This window comes from Acanthaster planci, linkage group LG05, assembly GCF_054643075.1.
Source record: "Acanthaster planci isolate LZ-2023a linkage group LG05, COTS_SCS, whole genome shotgun sequence".
Lineage (NCBI taxonomy): Eukaryota > Metazoa > Echinodermata > Asteroidea > Valvatida > Acanthasteridae > Acanthaster > Acanthaster planci.
The window spans coordinates 15,251,906-15,274,497 of NC_141781.1; the positions used below are offsets into that span (position 1 = coordinate 15,251,906).

The window sequence follows — 22,592 nt, forward strand, 5'->3', positions numbered from 1 at the left end:
ATTAAATTAAATTGTGAAGTCATGTTTTGAATTCATGCTCTACTTCAGCTGTATACAATCATGTTTCGCACTGAACCAATGAAGGGAAGCAATCACTTGACTTGTGTGTGTCACTGAACTCTTCAATGTGTTTTGCTACAGCAATTTCTAACAATGGTTCTTTAGACTTGTCATTACACAGAATTGGCCGCCTTTCATTGGTTTCTTCAAATAAATAACAGCTTGCTTGGAAGAATTATTCCACAGGGAGATAGCTTCTCTTACACAGTTCAGACACCACGCCTGCCGGTGTGCTCAAATTTGTTGTTGCATCTTTATTTCAAGTAAAATACACAAAGGCCTACTGTATGCAACCATTTACACGAATTCTGAGTGAACTGCATGAGCTACTGAGGTTGTGTGCTCATGGTCCCTATCAATAACCTAGTATTGGAGAAGTTACAGCCGGTAAAATGTCAGGTTTTCACTTCTTTGAAAACAAACTTGCCGTTCTCCATGGATAGAGTAATGAGAAGACCGATGAGGGGCTAGCTTTTAACTTTAAAAGTAGGCAATAAAAAATGTGTGGGTTTGCATCTTTTTCCTTCATTTGTCAAAAGCCTTTTTTGAAGGCATTGGTGATGGTATGAGGCTATAAGGCTTTGCCTTGTGCCCTAAGGTGTAAAAAGCCATCTCAGATTCTGTAAAAACGTTTTTTATGGCAGTGTTGCACAGTAATGTTGAGTCAACTTCTCAGTCTGTGTTGTTTATTGCTTGTCATAATGTACGGGTACAGTAACAAGGAACTGGCTACTTCAGCTTTTCCAATAACAGATTGAAAATCAATTTTGGTTTTAACTTAATTATTTACAAAGTAAGACCCACATGCTAAGTTGAACAACAGAATATTACAATGTTGGAGAGGGTACTTTAACTTCCACCTAATTTGTGCTATTTAGCAGAAAAAGACTGGGTTGAAAACATACAAACATAATAATCAAGTTTACAGTGCAGGCATGAAACAACGTGTGATGTAACTGATAATTATCTTTAGAGAAAGTTCAAGAAAATCTTTGAAGAACTATGTAAATTCCATAAGATTATGCATAACTCCCATTTTACAAGGTTACATGCAATTCCATTTATAAATCTTCTACATGTTCACAAAATACCCAACTCACAAGAGACATTTCTGCATTAAATTTACTCACATCAAGTCATGATTGTATAAAACTAAAATACACTCTTCCTATAGGGAATCAATTCAAAAAAGCCTGGATTCGTTCATGTAAATATTTCATCTACAAATAAACTATCCGACTATACATGTGCATGAAACAACCTGAATCCCTAACAAACCAGTTGCTGGGGAAAGTCTTGGTAAAGGATGTTATCTTAATTCCTTCTGTCAAAATGCAAGGTATTCCATACCCTACGAAAACTAACAGAGAAAAAGCAAAACCAACCACATACAAAAATAAAAAAAAATTCACAAAAGTGTATTCTATGATGCACAAAGAAGACGTGGATGAAAATATGTGAACAGCACACCAGAATTTGCTAGTGTGCTTAACTGAAAATGCAGTTGTATTGGGAGGTTACCCCATGCCTAGCCAAATTGGAAAGTCAGGGAATGAAGCACTTGTATCATTGCTGCTTTTCGTTTACACCACCGATTCAATCTTGATCACTGAATGCAGGACAAACACAGTCAGTATCTTTTGGTCTGGAATTCAGACAGCAAAAATATGTATGTAGCTCACCACTACTGTCTTTTTTTCAGTGACTTTGCATCAGGTACATGCAACTGAACATGCGCAATGCTTTGTCAGTGATATATACACGTATGCAGGCAATTAATTTAAAAAAAAAAGTGGTCAGGTGTTTGTATCAAGTCAAAAGTTATGCACCTGTGTGCACAAAATTTCAATTTTGATCCCAGGGAGTGCACATATTCCGGTGTACTATTGTTTAAGGTTCTTAAAGACTGCCACACACTCAATGGATATAAAATATTTGTTGATAGGACATGAGCAGAATGGTTCGGAAAAGTTGGCAGACAAGTTACTCCCAAGAGGCCAGTGCTAACAGCACATGACAGGAGATGGAAGTCACCTACATGCCAAACTGCGTTCCTTCAAAGAAATTGGCCATTTTCAATTTGGAGGGAAAGCTGAATTTTGTAGTGAGTATTTTTGGGTATATGGATATTGACTTGTGCCAGTGCAAACTACATGGGTTTGCGGCAGCACCATGGATGTATCTCCTTTTGAGCAAGTGATGTTCTGAAAAGAACTGGAGGCAATGTGTTTGCGGGCCCCTCATGTAAACAGAGAGGAATAAACAGTTACTCGTGGGATAACTTTAGATGTCAACCATAGGGATAAAAAGTGCTCTTTTCAATGCAAACAGTCGATGGGTATCATCCTCTGCTGGTGGCATGCATTATTAAACAAATCAAGAAAAGCAGGATTACATGACATTCCAACTGATGCTCCCATTGCTGAATACAGTGAAGACCACTCTCCCAACAACTTGCACTTCTCTTTGTACATGTTCCCTTTCTTTATAAAAATTAAACTGTACATAAGCTATCCTATCTAATTCATCATGCATGCTTTGTGAGCCTTTTAAAATATTAACATTTATTAAATAACAATTTAAAACACCAACTGAAAATCCTATTTTAAAAGTACACCAAATAAATACAGCAAAACTCACCCCGAGAAATAAAATGTGCCTAAAATAAACGAAGACCTTAACTGGAAGCCTACCTTTTGTAATTTGATTACTTAAAGCAAAGATCACCACTGCAGAGAGTTGCAAGTGCTATAAACATTACCAAAATCTGGAATGTCTCACTATAAATGATACCAGTATTTCATTTCAACTGTTTGCTGAACAATGCGTTATTCATTATTCAGCTTATGACAAATTTGGAAGTGTGTTTACCTCCAGGTATGATTCTGACGTTGGAGCTATAATTCCTAGTATACCAATACTTTTATAAGCTACGGCAAATGTGTTGTTAAGTAAAGAAATGTCATTAAGTTATCACCAGTTCATAAAAAGACCTCCCCTCTCAATTCAAGTCACAAGCTGCTCAAAGAAACTGCGGCGAAGGCAGCCCGGAGCTGATGTTCATGCCCTCTTATTTTGATGCTTGTGACTTAACTTCTCATTAAATTAATGACTGATAACATTTCTCTTCTAAATGTAGCACAAATGAGCATCAATTACTCAAAACCCTGCCTATCCTGTTCATGAAAAATGCATCATTCTCAAGATGAAAAACGGAAAATAATCTCTTAACTAATGTGATTTTAACAACACCTGAATAAATCCTTGTCAACTGATTGATGGGTCGTTGATCATTGACAAAATTTAGTCGCAGTTCAGAACGTGAAACCTGGTGTCATGCTTCAATGCCAAGCTGAAAAAGTGAAGTGACATTTTGTACACAAAGAGGATTTCTTCAGGCCTTGTGTAAAACAAATAACGAAGGACTGGATGTTCTGTTTCATGCGGTGAAGCCAAGTGAAATAGAACAGTTAGTTAGTCACCTCATAAAACTGTTCTTACTATCACACTTATACACTGATTACTGGCATAATCTTTGCACTAATTGCCTTAAGAATAATGAGTAAGAACACTTGTCTGGTTGCCCCTGAGCAGTAGTATGGGTGGCATATCCTTGGTCAATGTCTCCAGCCAGCACATGTACATGTAGGCTGAGCAGGTCAGCTTCCGTGGAATAGGAAGGCTCCTGTAGGAATCAATGACAGTTACTGTGAGCAATGAGGCCAGTCACAAGCTAAAATGTCGCAAATGTTGACTTATCAAGATAACAAAAGTTACCATTCACTATTCTGCAAGATGGTATAGCAAACTTTGCTAATGTGCAGGAACCAAACAGTACCAGTACATTAACTCTGTACTTGAACATATAAAGTACATGTAAATCGAGCCCAAAGCAAAATCATGATGACTGGCTCTACCTTCTTCTGTACTGTAAAATGCTCCCAAGCCTCCCAGTGATTTTAAAAAATATCTGCTAAAGGCTAACATATTTCCTGGGTTGGCAGGCTGGGTGTGCATACATAAATGTACATGCATTGATCAGTTGAAGATAGAATTTTATGGCCACAAAGTTTGACTTGTGAGAAAGGGAAGGTAAACCAGCCAGAGGCCACAAAATCTGACTCGTTACAGTCATTAGAACAATACTTGTATGATATTTTTTACAATTATCTCATATTTTTCAACACTCCAGGGAGCAGGCATGGCAGTGGAATGATCTTTACTAACACGACAAGCCCTGTACAGAAACAAAGCTCAAGTTCAACACTTGGTCTGCCTCCAGAGACTTCTGGAATGTTGTGTGTTTAGGGATACACTTCTTTCTAAAGCATCACCAGATTTTTAGTTAAGGTGCACCTCATGGCTAACTCGTCATTATATACAGTTTGCTAGATCCTGCATGTTTCTAACTCGTCATTATATACAGTTTGCTAGATCCTGCATGTTGCTAACTCGTCATTATATACAGTTTGCTAGATCCTGCATGTTGCTAACTCGTCATTATATACAGTTTGCTAGATCCTGCATGTTGCTAACTCGTCATTATATACAATTTGCTAGATCCTGCATGTTGCTAACTCGTCATTATACACAGTTTGCTAGATCCTGCATGTTGCTAACTCGTCATTATATACAGTTTGCTAGATCCTGCATGTTGCTAACTTGTCATTATATACAGTTTGCTAGATCCTGTATGTGGGTACAAACAGGTTAAAACTAGCACTGTGTGATTACAGGTTAAGTGCGTAATTGTGCTTACACAAACAGGGACAAGAAGCACAGAATGCAAAGAGACCTCAAACAGAGCAAGGAAATTGAAACCGAGAGCCTCAGACTTAAGCGTGGCTATGTGTACTCACATGACAATAAGCTGGGCTTCTCTGGAATGTTCGCGAAGCAGTTCACGTATCCGTATTTGTCTTGTGGTCTGAACAGAAACAAATCATGCACAGAAAATTCCAACAGGTGAACAAAATGGAACTCTGAGAGTGGTGCATTACATGCATTTACATGTATTGTGATACAAAAGATATCAAGTAAACACCAATGGAAAGTTATCAATTCTCCCAATTCCCCCTCCCCATATCAAATTAGGTAAGTAAACCTAAAAAGAGAAACACGAAAGTAAAGTTAACAAGAGGAGCTTGGTAGGAAATTAACACTTCTTGAGGAATGACATATGCACATGTAGCTTGGTCCCTACAGCCACCGCATAACACTGAATTTGAGTAAAACTGTTGCCCAAAGGCAACAGGTCTGGCTTTACAACTGAATGCATACGAACCAAAGCATCTCCCATGAACAGAAGAAGTGGTGCTTCAATTGGCTTCTGTTATAGCAGTATTTTTGCATTAAGAAACATTGAAGTCATGGACTTTTATTTTCTACCCACTAGACTTTCCAATGGTGTTGACAAGCAATAGTTGTTATCACTTTTCATTTGATACCTTTGGTTAAACCAGGGACCCTGGGTAACAACCCGAGTGAAACAATTACCAACAATCTTGCATTGCCTTCCAAAGTTTTTGTGTAATTTGTAACAACCAGAGCCCCTGGGTGGATACGAGTGAAAGCAAATGCATGAGTTCCTTAAAAGACACTACCTTTTCTTTGAGTGTAGTGACTTCGTCCTTGGTGATCTTCCAGGGAAACTTTTCGGCTGTCTCCCCCGCTCCCTCTTTCAGTATCCAGGGATTGATCAGCTCCTCAAACCGCCTCAGGCTTTCTTCCTTGGGTTTCTTGTTCAAGTCTGAGATGATCTCCACGTCAGTGCATTTGATGCGGAACTTGCTTAGCATGTTAGCCATGTTCATCCTCTCCCGGTCAATCTGCTCCTTCTTGCCTGTGGTGGCGAAGACGCGCAGCTTGCACTTCTCCCAGTTAGATTTCATGGACAAGAGGTGAGGGATCAGTAGGGTCAGCCCTGGAAAGACAGCAACAATAACATCAATGTCAGTCTCATAAAAATTTCCTTTCTCTTAAATAGAAATTTGTTGCATCATGGTGCTGACCAAAGAAACTATCTTCCATGATAAACATTGATTTCCACAATTCTTAAACATGTGCTGCAGCACAGGACTGGACCTAAGGCTTAACCTGTCATAGGTAAGATGTGACCTTCACATGAAGAGGGTCTGCAGTATTTTGAATGCTGTCTCACAATTCAGGTCAACATAAACCTACTACACTAAAAGATTTGTAGCTATGTGTCTGTGGAATAAAAAAGAGCTTATGCTTGTGCATGAATCCTTCTGGAATCACTGTACCTCCATCATCCAGGAGCCACCACACATCTATGTTCCCTTTTGGCATCTTTTCCTGAAACTTTTGCATAGATTTGATGACATCATCGATGGGCTTGCCCTTGATGAGTGCTGTACTGTCAAACATGGAGATCTTTGTTCCCACAGGGGAATTGGGTGGTTCAGTGGCTGATGGCTCTGCTACTTCTTCCCCCTCCTTCTCTTCCTCCTTGATGGATGACACCATGCTTTCCACTTTGATTTCAGGAACTTTTTCTGCTGATAGAAACACAGGGGTTGAACTGAATAAAAGTGGTCAAAAGTCAACTTTTCAAAGTGACGAGTTAAAGCCCTGAAATAGGTTAAATAGTCAGCTACATTACATTTGGTTAACTTTGAAGAATTTTCCGTGAATAAATCAGAATGTCAGCAAAAGCTGATAGCAAGGTGTTCCTACATGTGCAAGCCCCAAAAGAGTATATATGAACATCAGCCTTCACAATTGTCAATCTTCCAATAGCAACGTGATTTTGAATGCGCTCTAGGTTGTGTTCGAGCGAGATATATTCCTGAGCACTCGAATAGCTGGAGTATGACCCGCGGGTCAGCGAGAGTATACTCTTGCTAGAGGGGGAGTATATTCCTGCATCCGAGTGTGATGCACATGCATCCTGATCATGTTAACAGGAGTAACCATGTGAACACAACCCAGGGGTATGGGATTGACCCTCATCCAAGATGCACTTCTGCTAGGTACCTTCATCATTCCTGCAAAATCCTGCACAATGCAGGAAACCCAATGGATCAAACTTTGCACTTTACAGCTTGTACAGGAATTAAACCCCGCTCGCTGTGGCTATGTTCTAGCTATTCAACCTTGTAGAATCCTCCACAACCCAGAAAACTGGGAGGGTCGCTACACACTTAAAACTTCTAGAACAGGTTTATGTTCAATAGACTACTGCTGCACTGTGTAATACATTCCAAATGAACATCATGGTATCATAAATACATGTACAGCAGTCACAGAAATATCCAGCAGACTTTCTGCAATTTAAATCACACAACTTTCCAATTCAACCGAAATACTATCCCCTTCACAGCCACATGTACAAAGTGCTACATAACACCAACACTATTTGCAGTCTGCAACTACAATACACTATTTGCAGTCACAGTGCTTACAATATACATCCACAATAAACCAACACTACATGAACTACATGTACATGGTGACAAAGCCATCTCTGTAGAGCTAATCAGTAACAAATGCAAGCCCCTGGAATCAATGAAATTAAAGGTAATGACTGTTAATCCTATAAACTGTGAGGAATGATGCACTGTGAAAACTGGGAAACTTAAGTTAAGACATGAAGGTGCAGAGTGTAATTTAAAACACAGTGGGATGCGGGCCATTAAGGCAGCTCAGTAACTTATCCAAACTTGTGGATTGTCAGACAACTGGAAACCGAGAAAATGTGGTGGTTAACCCCTCCCCCAAGGATTTCTCTATTCAGCCCAGCCCCACCTCCCTTCTCTTTTTTTAGAGAGTGAGGGGAATACCACTTCACAAAGGTACTGACTTTGTTACTCTCTTCCCTTTTTTATGAACATCTTTCAAGTTCTGTCCTCAGGAGTCATAACCTGGGTATGATGCTGATGGTCCGTATGTATACACATGTGCAAGCCTTTCATTTCTTTTAGGCCAATCCATGCATCAAATGACAACATTATTCAGTGTGTTGTTATACCTGAAGCATATGAGCATTTTGCCAAGTTACAGCCCCCATTTGTCAATAGAACCATTCAACACATCTTCCTCCATGTGTGACCATGGCACAGGTACACCAGATTTAGACCAGCTGGGTAAAATGCTCAAACCTTCAACTGAATTCTTACATGCAGAACTTCATATGAAATGAGAACACTCAAGTTGGATTCATGCATGCACACTGATGGCAGTTGTTTTCTTAATTACAAAATATCTATTCCTACACAAATGACAGGCAGGTGAACACAATTGTGGGTCGACTAGATAATGCAGTTTGACATCACAGACAGAAGCACTTCACAAGGGGTGATGCAGCCTATTTGAAGGAACCTCCTCAAGATCTCTGCTGCATTTGACCCCTGCACTGAACTGTCCTCAATACTCTTATCATGTACACATGATAGGAGAGAACCGCTGTCCACATTTATGAGGGCCGTCTAGAACTTTTAGAAACTTTTCTACAAACAAAATTGCATCACGAGATGGTGAAGTGGTCAGTGAAACTTTTTTCACATAAAAAAACATGGCACGTGTGGTCTTAGTTCAAGATACTTATGACTGACAGTGGGTGACGATGTACTGATGTCACTTGCTACATGTTTTGTAGGAGTATGCCCTTGCACGATATATTTTTGACCCATTATGACAGGCATCTAGGGAATCAATTCACACATTATGATAGGCATCTAGGGAATCACTTCACACATTATGACAGGCATCTAGGGAATCAATTCACACATTATGACAGGCATCTAGGGAATCACTTCACACATTATGACAGGCATCTAGGGAATCAATTCATACATTATGACAGGCAAGACCAATCTCCAGCTGTAAAATCTGGATTGTGTCAAATGAATCCAGATCCAAGGACTACAAGTCTGCATGAAACAACCTCTAAGTTCAAGTGATGAACAATTAAATCAAAACATTTGCAAACAAACAGCCACATGCCTACCAGTAAGACATTCAAATACTGTAATGCAAGGGTGTACATGTACAGTGTAAATAAAAACAGGCCACATAATGACAGTCTAGTACCACTCATTAATTCCTTGAACCATGACTAGTACATGTCAGGCTTACCGATCCTAAATCTGGAATTTGTGTGCTCCGGCTGGTGGAGAACTTTGTCAGAGAATAAAGTAGCCATAAAATACAATTTACTACCTTAGAATGTTTGCCCCAACTTCCTGGTATCTCTTTAGTGATCACAGTTTTCTCAGACAATAATGATACACAGCACTAACTAAGTGAGGAAAATTTGTTTCCTTTTTTTTAGTATTTAAATGGTCTTACTTATTAAAACTTAAAATTGATTTTTGAAGCTTATTGCCCTATTAATCCTGTTCAGAATTTGATGGAGAGAATAAAACAAGCCCCCCTCCAGCATCATTATAAGTGTAATAGAATATTATGACAGTTATCTGAGATAAACCAGTATCACAGTTTTAACATTCTTGTCAAGGTGATCTGACCATTGTAAATCTTGTGAAAATAAATCAACATTTGCCAAATGAAACAGGTCACTTGTGTTCTATAATACCAGGTAGACATTGTCAGCTTCAAGTGGTTGAGGTGAAGGTACATGATGGTACATGTAGCTCATAGCAAAGTTCAGGTAAATTATTCCATCACAATACATGATGGTGTCCACAATTTATTGCAGTGAAACAGTTGCAAAATTTCCAAGGAAACTGCTAATTTAGTTCATTTGCAATGGACATTTTTGGCACCAGAGCATGCTTTGCACGAATGTTATTGATATTCATGTACCTAAATAAATTTAAACAAATAGGACAAACACATTCTGCTCCAAAATTAGTTTCTCAACTAAAATTCCTCCTTTTTACAATGCAATGTGGTGACAATGTTGAGTACAGTACACAAACTTTAACCCTTTTTTAGATGTAAAACACTTGAACTTGAAACAAATCTGAACTCACCTCCTTCAACATAATCAGAGAATCCAGGGGTATTCAAGGCACTAGACACATCAAATGATTCCTTAATGCGTAGTATACCTACGCCCAGATTCAGGTCAAATGCATCACTGTAGACAAATAATAACCAAATATTCCAATTCATTTGAACCATCACACTAAGCACATTCACATAATGAGGATGCAGAGTTGCTGAAGGGCTCCCATCCACCATCATGATGTGCTGAACTGTACTTAATGATTACTACTCCTGCTAACCTGACTGATAAATCATTCCTTAGACAGCCCAGCCTAATGCTATCATTTCCCCCACAACTACACGTAATTCAAATAAAATATGTAAATCAACCTCCACTCTCGTCGGAACTCACTCCTGGGCAGAGAGATCAATTAGTGACAAAGTATCTTGCCATAGGATATACTGGTATGGGCCAAAATACCCCAGGCTGAATCCATAATCTCCAAAAAGACCAACAAGATATTGAGTTTGAACACCAAAACAATAGGCCCCTATGTATTACTCTACACTGAGTGTAGTCCTTTCAATCATTGTGTTAACCATATGGAATTTTGCTGGATTTAGCATGATTTGGGTTTATAATTATTGGATCAACAATCAACCCCTTTGGGTAACACAATACGTCATTTGAGATGATACTTACTGAATGATTCCAACATAGTCATTGACATATTGGGACTTTTCTGTCTTCCATCTACCAAGGAAGCCCATGATGATCGTGTTGGGCCTGATCTTACCCAGACCACCGATCTAGAAAAAGTAAAGCAACAGGATGAACCTAAGTTTGAATGAATATAAACTGATGGCTAATGCATAAAGTCACCATTTTCTCTTAATGGCTAAGAAATAAACCCCCTTGTCAACAAAGTAGCTGACTACAAATGAAATACAAAGCTTCAAGAAATAGTATAACCATCTTAGGAAGGCATTTTATGCAACCTTATGCTGCTTTGCTCCAATCAGGGGTGTGATTTGGGGAAAATGAAAAATCCACGAAACATGCGTCGGAGGGTTTTGCATGTTGCGTCAGCCACAGCTTCCGTACGATTCGCAGCATATCAATCCGATTATAGGAGGGGATTCAGGTACTACATGTAAGCCACCACAAGAGCTATTCTTACTTTGAGGGATATAATTATAACATTTACTGCAACAAAACCCTTGTCCTCATTCACTTCAATTGCAATTATACATGTAAGCTATAACTGGTGACAATCAAAGACCTAGAAGTGTAATACACACACAAACATGCAGTTATCAGTGATCCACAAAATTCTATCACAATTTATTACAACTGAAAACTGTCTCATACAGATGAGTACTGCATTTCTCGTGACACCACGTGCACTTGCAGTACCCAGGTTTGTCGATGTTCATGAGAAAGTCACGATAATATATCGATTTCCCCTTGGTTAATTCTCTGTCCACCTCAATTTCCAGCCAGGAAAATTTCCAAGAATTCTTTAATCCTTTGTCTACATTCAGATCCCCTTCCCTACCTACTACCTTGTAGGACATTTTTTATGGACATCGATGACATCAGACCACCACAAGAACGAAACGAAACACAATGGCAGACAGACGCAAGTTGTACACAGTGCATGCAACGACAACACGGGTACCGTGCATACACACACAGCGAACGTACAGTACATGTACATACACACAACGATCATAACGCTGGCCAGGGTCCCTATGTTTAACAATGATACCCCCTCTGTTCAATGTACTAGGTGTAGTACTATTACCTACATATCTGGCGCATTTCCAGGGGGAATAACAACGCACAAGTGCATACTATACACCTAAAGTTGTACAAGTCTTTCACTTAGTTTCGTACCAAATATTGTAGTCTTTTTGTTACATATTGAAAGCATTGACAATCCGGAAAGTCTCACAGACATTCCAGAAATCCGGAAAAATCCGGACAAATCACACCCTTGTCCAATTTTTAATTGAATGATATCACGCATAATTTTGTCAGATATTATCTGCATGTTGGCATCCTTTGTATTGTCAGTGACTGCTTCAACCATGTACAAATGCCGGTAGGCTTAACATAACTGTATGGTCTCCATGCACAAAACCTAACACTCTCCTTAACAGTGAAAATAACAGTGTGACCAATACTGAAGGACACTTAGGCTCCTTTGTTGCTGTATGCCCAAGCTGAGTTGTGCTCAACTACAGAGTGCATGCAATGTGCCATCCAATGGCTTTCGCTGAGTACGCAACAAAGTTATGTTAAAAGTCTGTGCCTCTTAAATGTAAACAAATTACATGCCAAACAGTAATTCTACAATTGAACTTGCTTATGGACAAGAAAACATGCTTTATATTAGCAATGATGGCAACACAACATGTGCATGCCACTGTTTGTGCATACAAAGTCATGGAGTATACACACTTTGAATGCAAAGAGAATTCAGCTCATCAGGATATAATTGACTTATTGCCAGGAACTCGACTCATCTAAGCACAGTCAATCTCTAGTCCTGTTTACTTCACAACCTACTTGCATGAGAGCTTGGGCACCAGCTCTTAGTGTAGGGCTGGCTACCATGGCAGGGAATGCCTTGATCTTCTGAGAATCTAGCCACTTCTCATGATAGTCTGTCGTCAGCTCGTTCAGATTAGTACTCTGCTCACCCTAGTAAGGACAACAATGGATAGAACATAAAGGTCAACAAAGGTCAAAGGCACTTCACATTATCAATGCTCACTGAGTATATAAAAACATTCCTTGGACTTTTGTAAGCTCCCTAGGGAGCACACAGCAAATCACTACTTCAGACATGTTTTCCCTGAAACTTGCAGGGGAAAATTCTTTTCTTCTTCAGCTGGGGTAAAAAAAGGAGCTGCATTCTGCCAGCTAAAACGACGCAACACCATGCTGGCTAGCTGGATTTGGGAGAAAAGTAGCATATAGAAAAAAGACGGAAAGAGAAAGATTCGATTAACCCTTGTCATTCACTTGCCTGCTAAGGTTGCAATGTTACAAAGATCAACACAGAGCAACACAGAGCAACAGCTAACTGAAACTGCGATTGAAAGGGACAATTCGTCCAAAGTAGGGTCTTTTGAGGTTAATGCTTGGTGACATAACTAATTTGAACTAGCTTCAATACTGATCATTTACTGCCTTCCTACTACACACTGTAAGAGGCTTGTGCGAGGTACAGACACATGTGTTATCCCATGTACACGAAGACAAGCTCTTAACGGTCACAGACAACCTGCCACGGGGGCAAATTACTTACAGTCAGAACCGCTCCGCATATGAGGAGGCTTGTGCTTTTAGTGATGTGTGACACAAAGTGTGCCAGGGCAGGCCGGCATTCAGGGAGACCAGTCAGTGCAATGATCTGGGGCCTAGACAGGAAAACAACAATTTTCAGATCAAAAACTGAAAAGGGATTCAGCCCTGCAACCGGTGGTTGACTAATGGCTGCTGACTGAGCCTGGTCTTGGTTGATTATTGCTGGGAGGCTAAGGTATCCCTGGAAGGTTATGCACAGAATGGATAGATACCTGTACATGTGCATGGAAGGTGCCGGGTCATTTTCAAGATTTTCCGTTTTCAAAATTCTTTAAAAATTCATCATTTCATTTAATGGCCATTTATACCGAAATGAAGGACTCTTTGGGACTACTCTAAAGCTGACAGGTAAAATTCATTGACTCCTGAATATTTCAGCCAGGCCTGCAAGCCTTTGAAAAAGAGCCCAGATTGTATGGTGTTAAGTAAGATTCTTTTGTTCCAGAAACCGGCACAGTGCACTACTGACCTCTTTCCAGTGGTGCTGTGTGGTTCATCACTGCGGTTGTGGAGAGCTTTTGTCCCCGGTGGTAATCCGCTCACTATAAATGCCTCAAACCGTGGTGTACTGTTTCAAAACAAGGCTGGATTGTCTCCACTATTGAGAGCGAAAAATGTTGGTAATGCCCAGCAGCTCAGTCTTTTGTGCTGAGCACAGTCTTTTGTTATAAGGCCCAACTCTTTTGTCCCAGTTTTGCGCTCCCCAGCTCTGCATATAAAGCCTATGTACTCGAAAACGGGTCGCCCAGCAGGTAGTGGTTAAGAGTGCAATACTAAAAGCATTGGCTGTGTTTAATTTCATCTTCTGCTTGAACATCATATCCGGACAACAACTCCATCTTTAATTACCTGAATGTTTTAACATGTGCAGGTATGTGGTTCAGCTTGAGCGTGTTGGTCAGTGCTTGCTTGTAGATAAAAGCCTGGTTGGAAGAGCCCCAATTGATCTCTGTTACAAACGGGATTAAAAAGAAAGAAAGTTTTCCAAATTGATGCCGTGGCAAACTGAAATTTTTTTGGAAATATCAGACTATAATGGGCACTCTGCATCAATCCAAAGGTTGGGTCCTTATTTCAAGCACGTTTGTAATCAGCTTATCACAAGCAGTGCTGTAGTTGAGTACTTTTCAAGTACCAAATCCAGTCAAATATTGAACCGGTTAGGAGGAAACAAAGCCGAAGAACATGGGTACTGGACAGTTAAATGCACAAAGGTAAGACTACAAAGTAAAATGATGACTTCAGATCATCACTGATTGATAAAAGAAGTCCTCGGCCAAACTTTCCTCCTTAAAACGTATTTTTTTACAAAACTGGGAGAGTCTGAAATTTCCATTGTAATTTCACCTTTGTCTGGTTTCACGCATCTATACTTTATTCTACTTCAAATGTGAATTAAACCTTAAAAACTAGAGAAATTCCACCGTCCTTTATTCTATATGTTTCACACAAGAAAGACATAAAAAAGCTAAACAAAGCAGGAAGGTAAAGTTGTGTCCGGGGTAAAATCAAACCATTCATTTCTTCTTGCATCAAAACAATGTCCGTACAGTGGATTTCATTGATCTCTAGGGGCTCCATGCTATTTGGGACCATAAACTTTCTTATAAAACTCAGTGCCACTTTCCATGCATGCACTTTCCTGGTGCATGTCTAGCACACATCTACACACACAGACATTCTGGGTCATCCAGTTCTTTTATATTCAAAACTTCCGTAGAATTACTTTTCTTTCAATTGCAAAGTTGTTCTGCTTTAGTGCCATCTCATTCTTTATCAAACTTTTAATATTTGTACTGGCTTTGTCTTGATAAGGAAAACGTAAACAATCCTTGTTTTGGTACTGACCTACAGGTACATACTGTATATAATCACTGTAAGCTTTAGTGCTAGTGGAGTTCAGTCTCCTTAGAGGCAAGTATCAAATGGAGAGCCTGACCACCATGACCACAACTTCAATACATTCTCCACTGATAACCTGAGGTAAGAATATTCCTCACTCTTGTCCTTCCATAGGACAGTAACTATTAGAAAATTGGTGAAGTCCAGACAGTAGCCTTTAGCAGACGCTGCCATAATTTCAGTTGTTAGCTAGTTCCCAATGACCTACCTGGCTTTGTGTTGTGCACATACATGTACAGTGCTGTCACAATGAAGATGGTGATGAGTGCTGCATACCAGTTTATCAGGAACATGACACCCATGCACAGTACAGCAGCAAGCAGGGCCACCCACATGTTGTAGTAACGGAATGCTGGACGCCAACCTATGGTAGTTTACCAAAACAATCAACAGGTTTTGTGATGTATAATTAGATTGAACTAAAGACGTCAAGGGCAAAGATCAGCCACACACAACATATCCATCCTGAGGCTGAGTTGAACACATTCATCTATTCTGATGTTTGAACCATTGTTACAACAGCTGAATTGATTTCATTGTAGAGCTGTTTAAGACAGATTTTCTTTGGTATGTGTTAAAATTTGGCCTATTTGGCTGCAAAATGAGGCTTATATTGGCTATTTTCAAATCAAGCTTCTGCTGCTAATAAGCAAAAAGGGTGAAAACTCAAAATCTAATCATATTTTTGAAATTTGACACTTGTAATATAGATGTCAAATGACAAATTCAAATATTGATAACAGAAAACTGATGAAATAGTATTTTTTTCCAGTTTAACTAATTTGTTTTCTCCAGTGAGATTTATTTGCTCAGTGAAAAAATAACAAAAATGATCGGTGCCTCAAAATCTGTGAGAGAAGTCTGTGATTACACAAATGCCATTTAATTCGTGCCCCTTTCATTCACACTGTTAACACAACAAAGTCCTATATCCACTCAAGTTTGCATTGCCTACCACATGTACAACGGCTAGAGCTTCTGGGAAAATATCAGTATATGATAATTAAAAATGAAGTGCAACGAAATCCACATTTCTGTATTAAAAACAAAAAGAGTTAGTTTTAATGCTGTAAAAATGAATGAAGCTCTTCATTTGATGACATTGACAGCTTCCTCAGTTTGCTGGAGAAACATCTCACCTGGTGACTTTGCCAATGATGCCGAGAAACATGAGAAATTGATGAGTGCATATGACATCAGGAAGAAATTAGAAATGATGGGAGCAATTGCATTCAGTTCACCTGCGAGAGAACAAACACCACAAAAAAAATGAAAATAGTGATGTGTGAAATGAGAACCGCAAGTGGAGTGTCGGGTTTGCTGCCCAGACTTCAGTTTCTACTGTCAAGAGTCTTACACTATACATACAGATGTACAGTAACTTGGGTGCTAAGCTTTTAAGGGTTGGAAGATGAGTATAGGGAATATTACTAAAGTTGTGAGTTTGGGTCTCATTACTGACACAAACATTTAGACATTTCTTGCCTGCGTATGAATACCCACTCCTAATCATCTTTATAAGTACACATATTTGACCAAAACAGCCTTGGTGCTTAGGTTTTAAGTGACAACATCACCATAAGAAAATCTAAAAATCCTGCTTATTATAATAACTGCTCCAATTACCCTGTTAAAACTTAAGTTCACTTATGATTGCACTTTCAAACTAACCCTTTTGTAGTTGGGAATCCAATATGTTTCATGTTATTCATAATTGGATATATTTGTGACTTGCCAATTGCTATACACGCAGCTGCAATGAAAAAGGCCAAGATGTAGGCTCTCCGTGGTTCATCTCCTGGTCCAGTGCCAACAGCAAAAGACCCGATCTTGGGGAAAATTTTGTCTTTACACAAAGCCTTTGGAAGAATAATGGGTAAAGAATAAAGAGATGTATCACAAAATCATCATTTAATGAGGCTGCGACTTCATATCAAGTATTTGGTGCTTCAAATTCTCAAAAGTTGAACACATTCAAACTCAAGTGAATGTTGCTGCAAATCTTTTGTCAGATCAAATCTGCTTTGCTTTCATTTTCGCCTGTTGTATGAACCCAATGTTAGAGTGGTCAAACTGTCCTTCCCTAATACAATGAGGACCTTAGTTTGAATAAGCCATTTGCGAGTTAAATTTGAATAAAATCTAGTACATTGAGTTATCTGATTGCACATAAACATAACTTGAATTCCCCAGACTAAAGACACTGTTGCTATACCTCGTGATTCGGGGCAAGCTTTTGCTTTTTTAGTGACCACCATCTCTGGAATGGACTGGTTCCTTTGTGCCCTTCTTTTCCGTTGAGAACAGTGTATTGTTGCAAGGCGTCTCTTATGTAACCAAGGAAAAGCTTTTTTCGAATCATGAGGTATAGCAACAGTGGCTTTAGTATGGAGAATTCCAATTATGTTCGCGTGAATTTAAAGAATTCAGTGTACCAGATTTATTTCAAATTTAACACAAAAGGTTTATTCTGTCGGATGCAAAAGGCAAATTGAGCTGACCGCATTACCAGAACACATACATGTACACAAACCCACAGGTTTTCGGGTACAAGACTCATGGACCTTTCATAACTGTCTTTATTTTTCCTTTGTTTTTGTTGTAATCTCGAACTTCTTAGCATTTCCAGTGTTGTGTATCTGGTTGTAATGACTGAATCGCAGAATTGCATTATCACATTGTTGCTGGCATTCTCCCATACCCAGCTACCCTGAGCATAGTAAAAATACATATACCTGTAACTAAACTGACATTTTCTTCCTTTTTCTTCATAGGTTTCTGATTACAATGTAGTGCAGCGACATAACTTTTGAATCTTCAAGTTGGTTTTTGTGAAAGCGAACACAAGGAAACTTACTGCCATGACTACCCAAAATATAAACCAATGAGTGAAAAATAAACTTACTAATAATGTGGAAGGTTTAATCTGAATCTAGCAATTTTTTTTCCAACAAGACGCCCATTTTTAATTGTTCATGTCAACATACTTTATGAATTTGGTCACTGATTTTCCCCCCTTCCAATTTTTTTCATGAAGCTTCCATGACTCAAGATGTTTGACGAGCTTTACCTGAAACACCTTGGGTGCACTGACCAGACTAGCCAGAGCTGAAGACAAGGTTGCTGCAAAAACACCAGCCAGAACTAATGGAGCCCAACCTGATATCAAACTTGCTACCTGTGAAGCAAATAATAAACCAACAGAAATATTCTTGGAATTGCGGAACAAAATCTTTATTCCTCCTGAGACATTTTAGCGAAAACTTTCCAACCTCTTCCAAAATTCTTCAGAGTTCAAGAAAAAGAGTGTGTGACATTCTTTTGTACATTATCAACCCTAACTGCTGTAAACCTTGCAGTAATTCCTAAGTATCATACACTACCTTGTGAGCTTGGTTAACTTAAAAGGGGCATCAAGCCCCACATTTAATTTCTATAAATGTGCCACTAATTACTCAATTAATCCAAACTTACAGAGAAATTCTTCAGCAGACCATATTCACAGTCAAATCCATCTTCGCAAGCTGTGGTAAAGTTTCCTGCTATGACATCTGCAATATTACCAGTAGCCTCTCTGGACACACAGGATCCTAGTACGATGGCCAATCCAGCATAGCTGACAGAGGTCATGGCTATGGCTATTAGGGTTCCCTTGGGTATGGCCTTTTGTGCATCCTGGCAAATATTTGAATACAACATAAGGGAGAACTGATAGCCATGCTATGACACAAATCTTGAAATGAGTAAAAATTGTGGAATATAGGCCTTCCTGTTATAGGAGGATGGCAATAAAAAATGATATATCTCAAGTTACCATACCAGGTACCTCATACATATTCGTGATAAAAAAAGTCCAAAATTTTCACTTGTTCATTCACCATCATAAGCCAGATGCTTTGTTTGCCATTTCCTGGGCGTGCACACAAGTCAGACACTCGTGCATAGTAAATTGTGCTTAAGTTTCATTCTAATTTGTTAAAGTGTTTCCGAAGGAAAGGACTCAAACATGTTGTATGTCCATTTCCACCAGAGTGTCAGCAGTATGATAGGTTTACAGGGGTTAGTTGTCACAAATTAGACTGCCTCAATAATGTACACTTGTTGTGGACTCTGTGACCAGGCAACTCCTCGATGCTTATAAACAAACTACAAAAATTAATTCTGTATTTACTCCCAACTCATGGACTGAATTCAAACCAATTAAAATACAAAATTGTGCCTGTGAGACAGCAAAATATTATCTATTGCAAGTCAGAAATACCAACTGATTGATTTACGCATGACCAAATTCTCTCCAAAAAGGCTCCACTAAAGAACAATAACTCACTTTAAGGTCACCAGAGATGTTAGCACCAGCCAAGATACCAGTGGCAGCCGGAAAAAAGATGGAAAATATGGAGAAAAACCCTTCTCCGTCTCGATAGTCTGGACCGAAGTTCTCAACCAAAAGCGCACCTGTAAATGAATTTTTAAGGAAGGACAAACATGATGCTTTTGAAGGGAAACTACAGGTTTAAGGTCCTAGGGACCCTTTCCCTGTTTAAAAAGTAAATGATTTCTGACGTTACCTCTGTAGTTCTGGAATCCTCGAGCTATTTCATGGTCCGGTGCAGGGATAAAAGTCCCAACCATCATATTGCAGATAGCTATGACAAGAAGAAGTAGAAGAAACAACTGGGCCTGCACTCAACAAGAAAAAAAATGAGCACATCTCAATTACAAAATTACTATTATATACTGTATATGTATCTTAATGTGTACATTGTAAATCTGCGGCAGTCACTCAGGGCTACATCTCATGTACATGTACATGTTAGCTTCTCACACATTTTGTTCAAGGGGGCTTCATCCATTTCACAAAGACAACATGCGCAGAGTATGACAATGAGCACGAATAAGATTTCTGTAAAGCATTGAGCAGTTCCATGAAACTGGGACTTAGTATACAGTCCCTAATTAATTTAACTGTCAATTTTGCAATCAATTTTAATTTTAAAGTCTATTTAAGGAGCTGTCAAGCTAAAAACCAAGCCCAAAGAAGCAATGTGGATACTCTGCCGAACAAATATTTTTCATGCTAATTTCCTTTGATGAGGACTCCGCATTACTCTTTGGAAGCACAGCGGACACAATAGGAAGGTGCAATTTGAAGTGGGTTAATTTGCAGTGAACACGATAGATTTTACCCAAAACCAAATACAACCCTCCTATCGTGTCTGCCATACCTTAAATAGGCTAAAATGAAAATCTGGATTTTACTTTGGTGTGACTATCTCAAACCGAGTTCCAATCACAACTTCTCAAAAGTGTACTATCAAGCCACGGCCCATTGCACATACATGTTGAAGTCACCCAAAAAGGGAAATAGGACCATTTTCTGATCACTTACAGGCCCGAGGGGGGAGTGACACAGGAGTGAATGAGTGACTGAATTATGCAAGACCATATGTGTTTTATGACACACCTCTGTCCAAAATGTAAAAAAAGAAAATAAGCTTTTCAGGGTTTTTCAAATGAACCGTTTTAATTTAGTTATCCAGTCATAAAGGTGACCATTGTTGACTCTGTGGTTCTCATTTTTGACCGACCGTTATTTTTGGCTGGGACAGAGGAAAAAATCTCTTTTATGCTGTCAATCATATCTAAGTATCCAAAAAAAAACAAACAGATATGAAACAGAAAAAAAGTGTTTTTCTTTTACCAATTTTTCTTCTGATCGATCAATCCCCCCCGGTCAAAAACTTGTGAGAACAATACGAGTTAAAAAGGGATGCCCTCAGCAATTTCTAAACCAATTCAACATTTAAAGGAATGCTTTCAGTTGCTCTATTTCAGCCAATGGGAATCAAGAACCAGCAAGAGGCGTGTTATAAAAGAGACTATTTCCCAATTTCATGGTTTTGCCTTTGAGCCCTGGCCGGCCCTACAAGGGGACAACTTTACAATTTATTACATACATGTACTATGCAACTGAAAATCAAAGCATGTTTCACTAATCATGCCACATGAGTTTGTACCTTGAGCATTACCATCACAATGTACATGTACATGTACTTCGGTAGCTATACTTAGCCCAGACACTATCCAATACAAAATGCAGTCTGTGATCACATGGGCACATAGACTTTTTCCAGCCAGAAATCCAGTTCATTCATGCAGTACAGCAATGGGAGCAGAGCAAGAAACGAAGCTCAAGCCAAGGTTATAGGCCGCTACTGAAAAGTACGATGTCTACACGTGCGGCCCATGTGACGTGGTATTGCAAATATTGCTGCAGTAAAGACCCAGTGGAGCAAAATGATTGATATGGACAGGAAAATACCAAATATTCCAAAAATCCTTGTGTTCACTGGAATAAATAAATGTACGTAAATATTTTTTTGTCAATCTGACTTAAGAGAGGTAAAAAATAAAGTATTCTAACAAATGTTCCAGGTTGATTTGTCCAAGAAAAACAAAAATCTGACTTTCACGTTACTTCCACTGGCGTGCTGATGGTGTTACAGCAGGGTTTTCACCTTAGATTTGGGTCATTCCATGAAGTTGGGCAATACCTGGTTATTTGCTTGTGGTCTGAAGACTTTGGAGTAGATCATACGGCTAATCAAATTATTAGCCAGTTAAATTTATACCATAAAAAGAACACACAGAGAGGTATATTGTTGGATCATTTGGTTCATATTTGTGGAAACACTTTTTACAGCATAAAGCATGAATAAGCGGTTTCTGATTATGTAAAACCAGGTTTTTTGTGACAAGATAAATGGGCATTTAAGAAACGAAGACAGTGGGTTGAAAGTAAATGTAAATACTGTCATATTGTTTATATGGTTGCATCTATGTCAACCCACAACAGTCCACCATATACTGGTAGTTTATGTTAACTACTCCTCCTTCATACATGTAACTGAGCCCGTTTTGTACGAGAGTATGAACACAACATGTGGTTTCCACACACAAAAAGTCGCATTATGTTCGAAACAGGAGTTCATTTTTGGACCTGGGAAATAATTGCTCCTAGTAACTACAACATCATGGCTTGAAAACTACAACCCAGATGTACTTTTTCTCAACTTGGCTTTCACTACTGTATTGCCAGAATGCTGAGCATGGTTTCTGAAGTCATTCTGCTGCGTCCACAACCCTTGGTATTCAGTAACGTTTAAGTGTATGCCCCTCATTGGAAATAGGTTCTTCCAGGCTTCAACAGCTCTTGCTTAGAATTTGTCAAACAAAACATCACATGTCAGATGTCGTCAGGCATAAATTTTCCTGCTTTCCAAACAAGGACTTTCCACACCTTACGTCCACGACACAGTTACGCCCACCCTAAGTT

General features: G+C 39.1%; 1 protein-coding gene across 7 annotated transcripts in view; it reads right to left on the reverse strand.

Annotated features, from left to right (window-relative positions):
* Positions 1-289: 289 nt before the first annotated feature.
* Positions 290-22,592, reverse strand: part of LOC110977269 (solute carrier family 12 member 2-like) — a 39,613-nt gene continuing 17,310 nt past the window's right edge. For 4 of the 7 annotated variants that reach the window (XM_087136782.1, XM_087136780.1, XM_087136781.1 and 1 more), the window contains exons 8-24: positions 19,825-19,936; positions 19,584-19,711; positions 18,731-18,931; positions 18,327-18,434; positions 16,992-17,115; positions 16,396-16,497; positions 15,465-15,620; positions 14,204-14,303; positions 13,296-13,407; positions 12,551-12,685; positions 10,679-10,785; positions 10,020-10,126; positions 9,160-9,201; positions 6,327-6,581; positions 5,664-5,983; positions 4,920-4,987; positions 290-3,745 (exon numbers count right to left, since the gene is read on the reverse strand). In XM_087136782.1, the coding sequence (XP_086992908.1) occupies positions 3,610-3,745; positions 4,920-4,987; positions 5,664-5,983; positions 6,327-6,581; positions 9,160-9,201; positions 10,020-10,126; positions 10,679-10,785; positions 12,551-12,685; positions 13,296-13,407; positions 14,204-14,303; positions 15,465-15,620; positions 16,396-16,497; positions 16,992-17,115; positions 18,327-18,434; positions 18,731-18,931; positions 19,584-19,711; positions 19,825-19,936 (2,313 nt within the window). In that variant the 3' untranslated portion in view covers positions 290-3,609. The remainder of the gene's footprint in view (positions 3,746-4,919; positions 4,988-5,663; positions 5,984-6,326; positions 6,582-9,159; positions 9,202-10,019; positions 10,127-10,678; positions 10,786-12,550; positions 12,686-13,295; positions 13,408-14,203; positions 14,304-15,464; positions 15,621-16,395; positions 16,498-16,991; positions 17,116-18,326; positions 18,435-18,730; positions 18,932-19,583; positions 19,712-19,824; positions 19,937-22,592) is intronic. The other 3 variants (XM_022231237.2, XM_022231242.2, XM_022231240.2) reach the window with 3 other exon arrangements.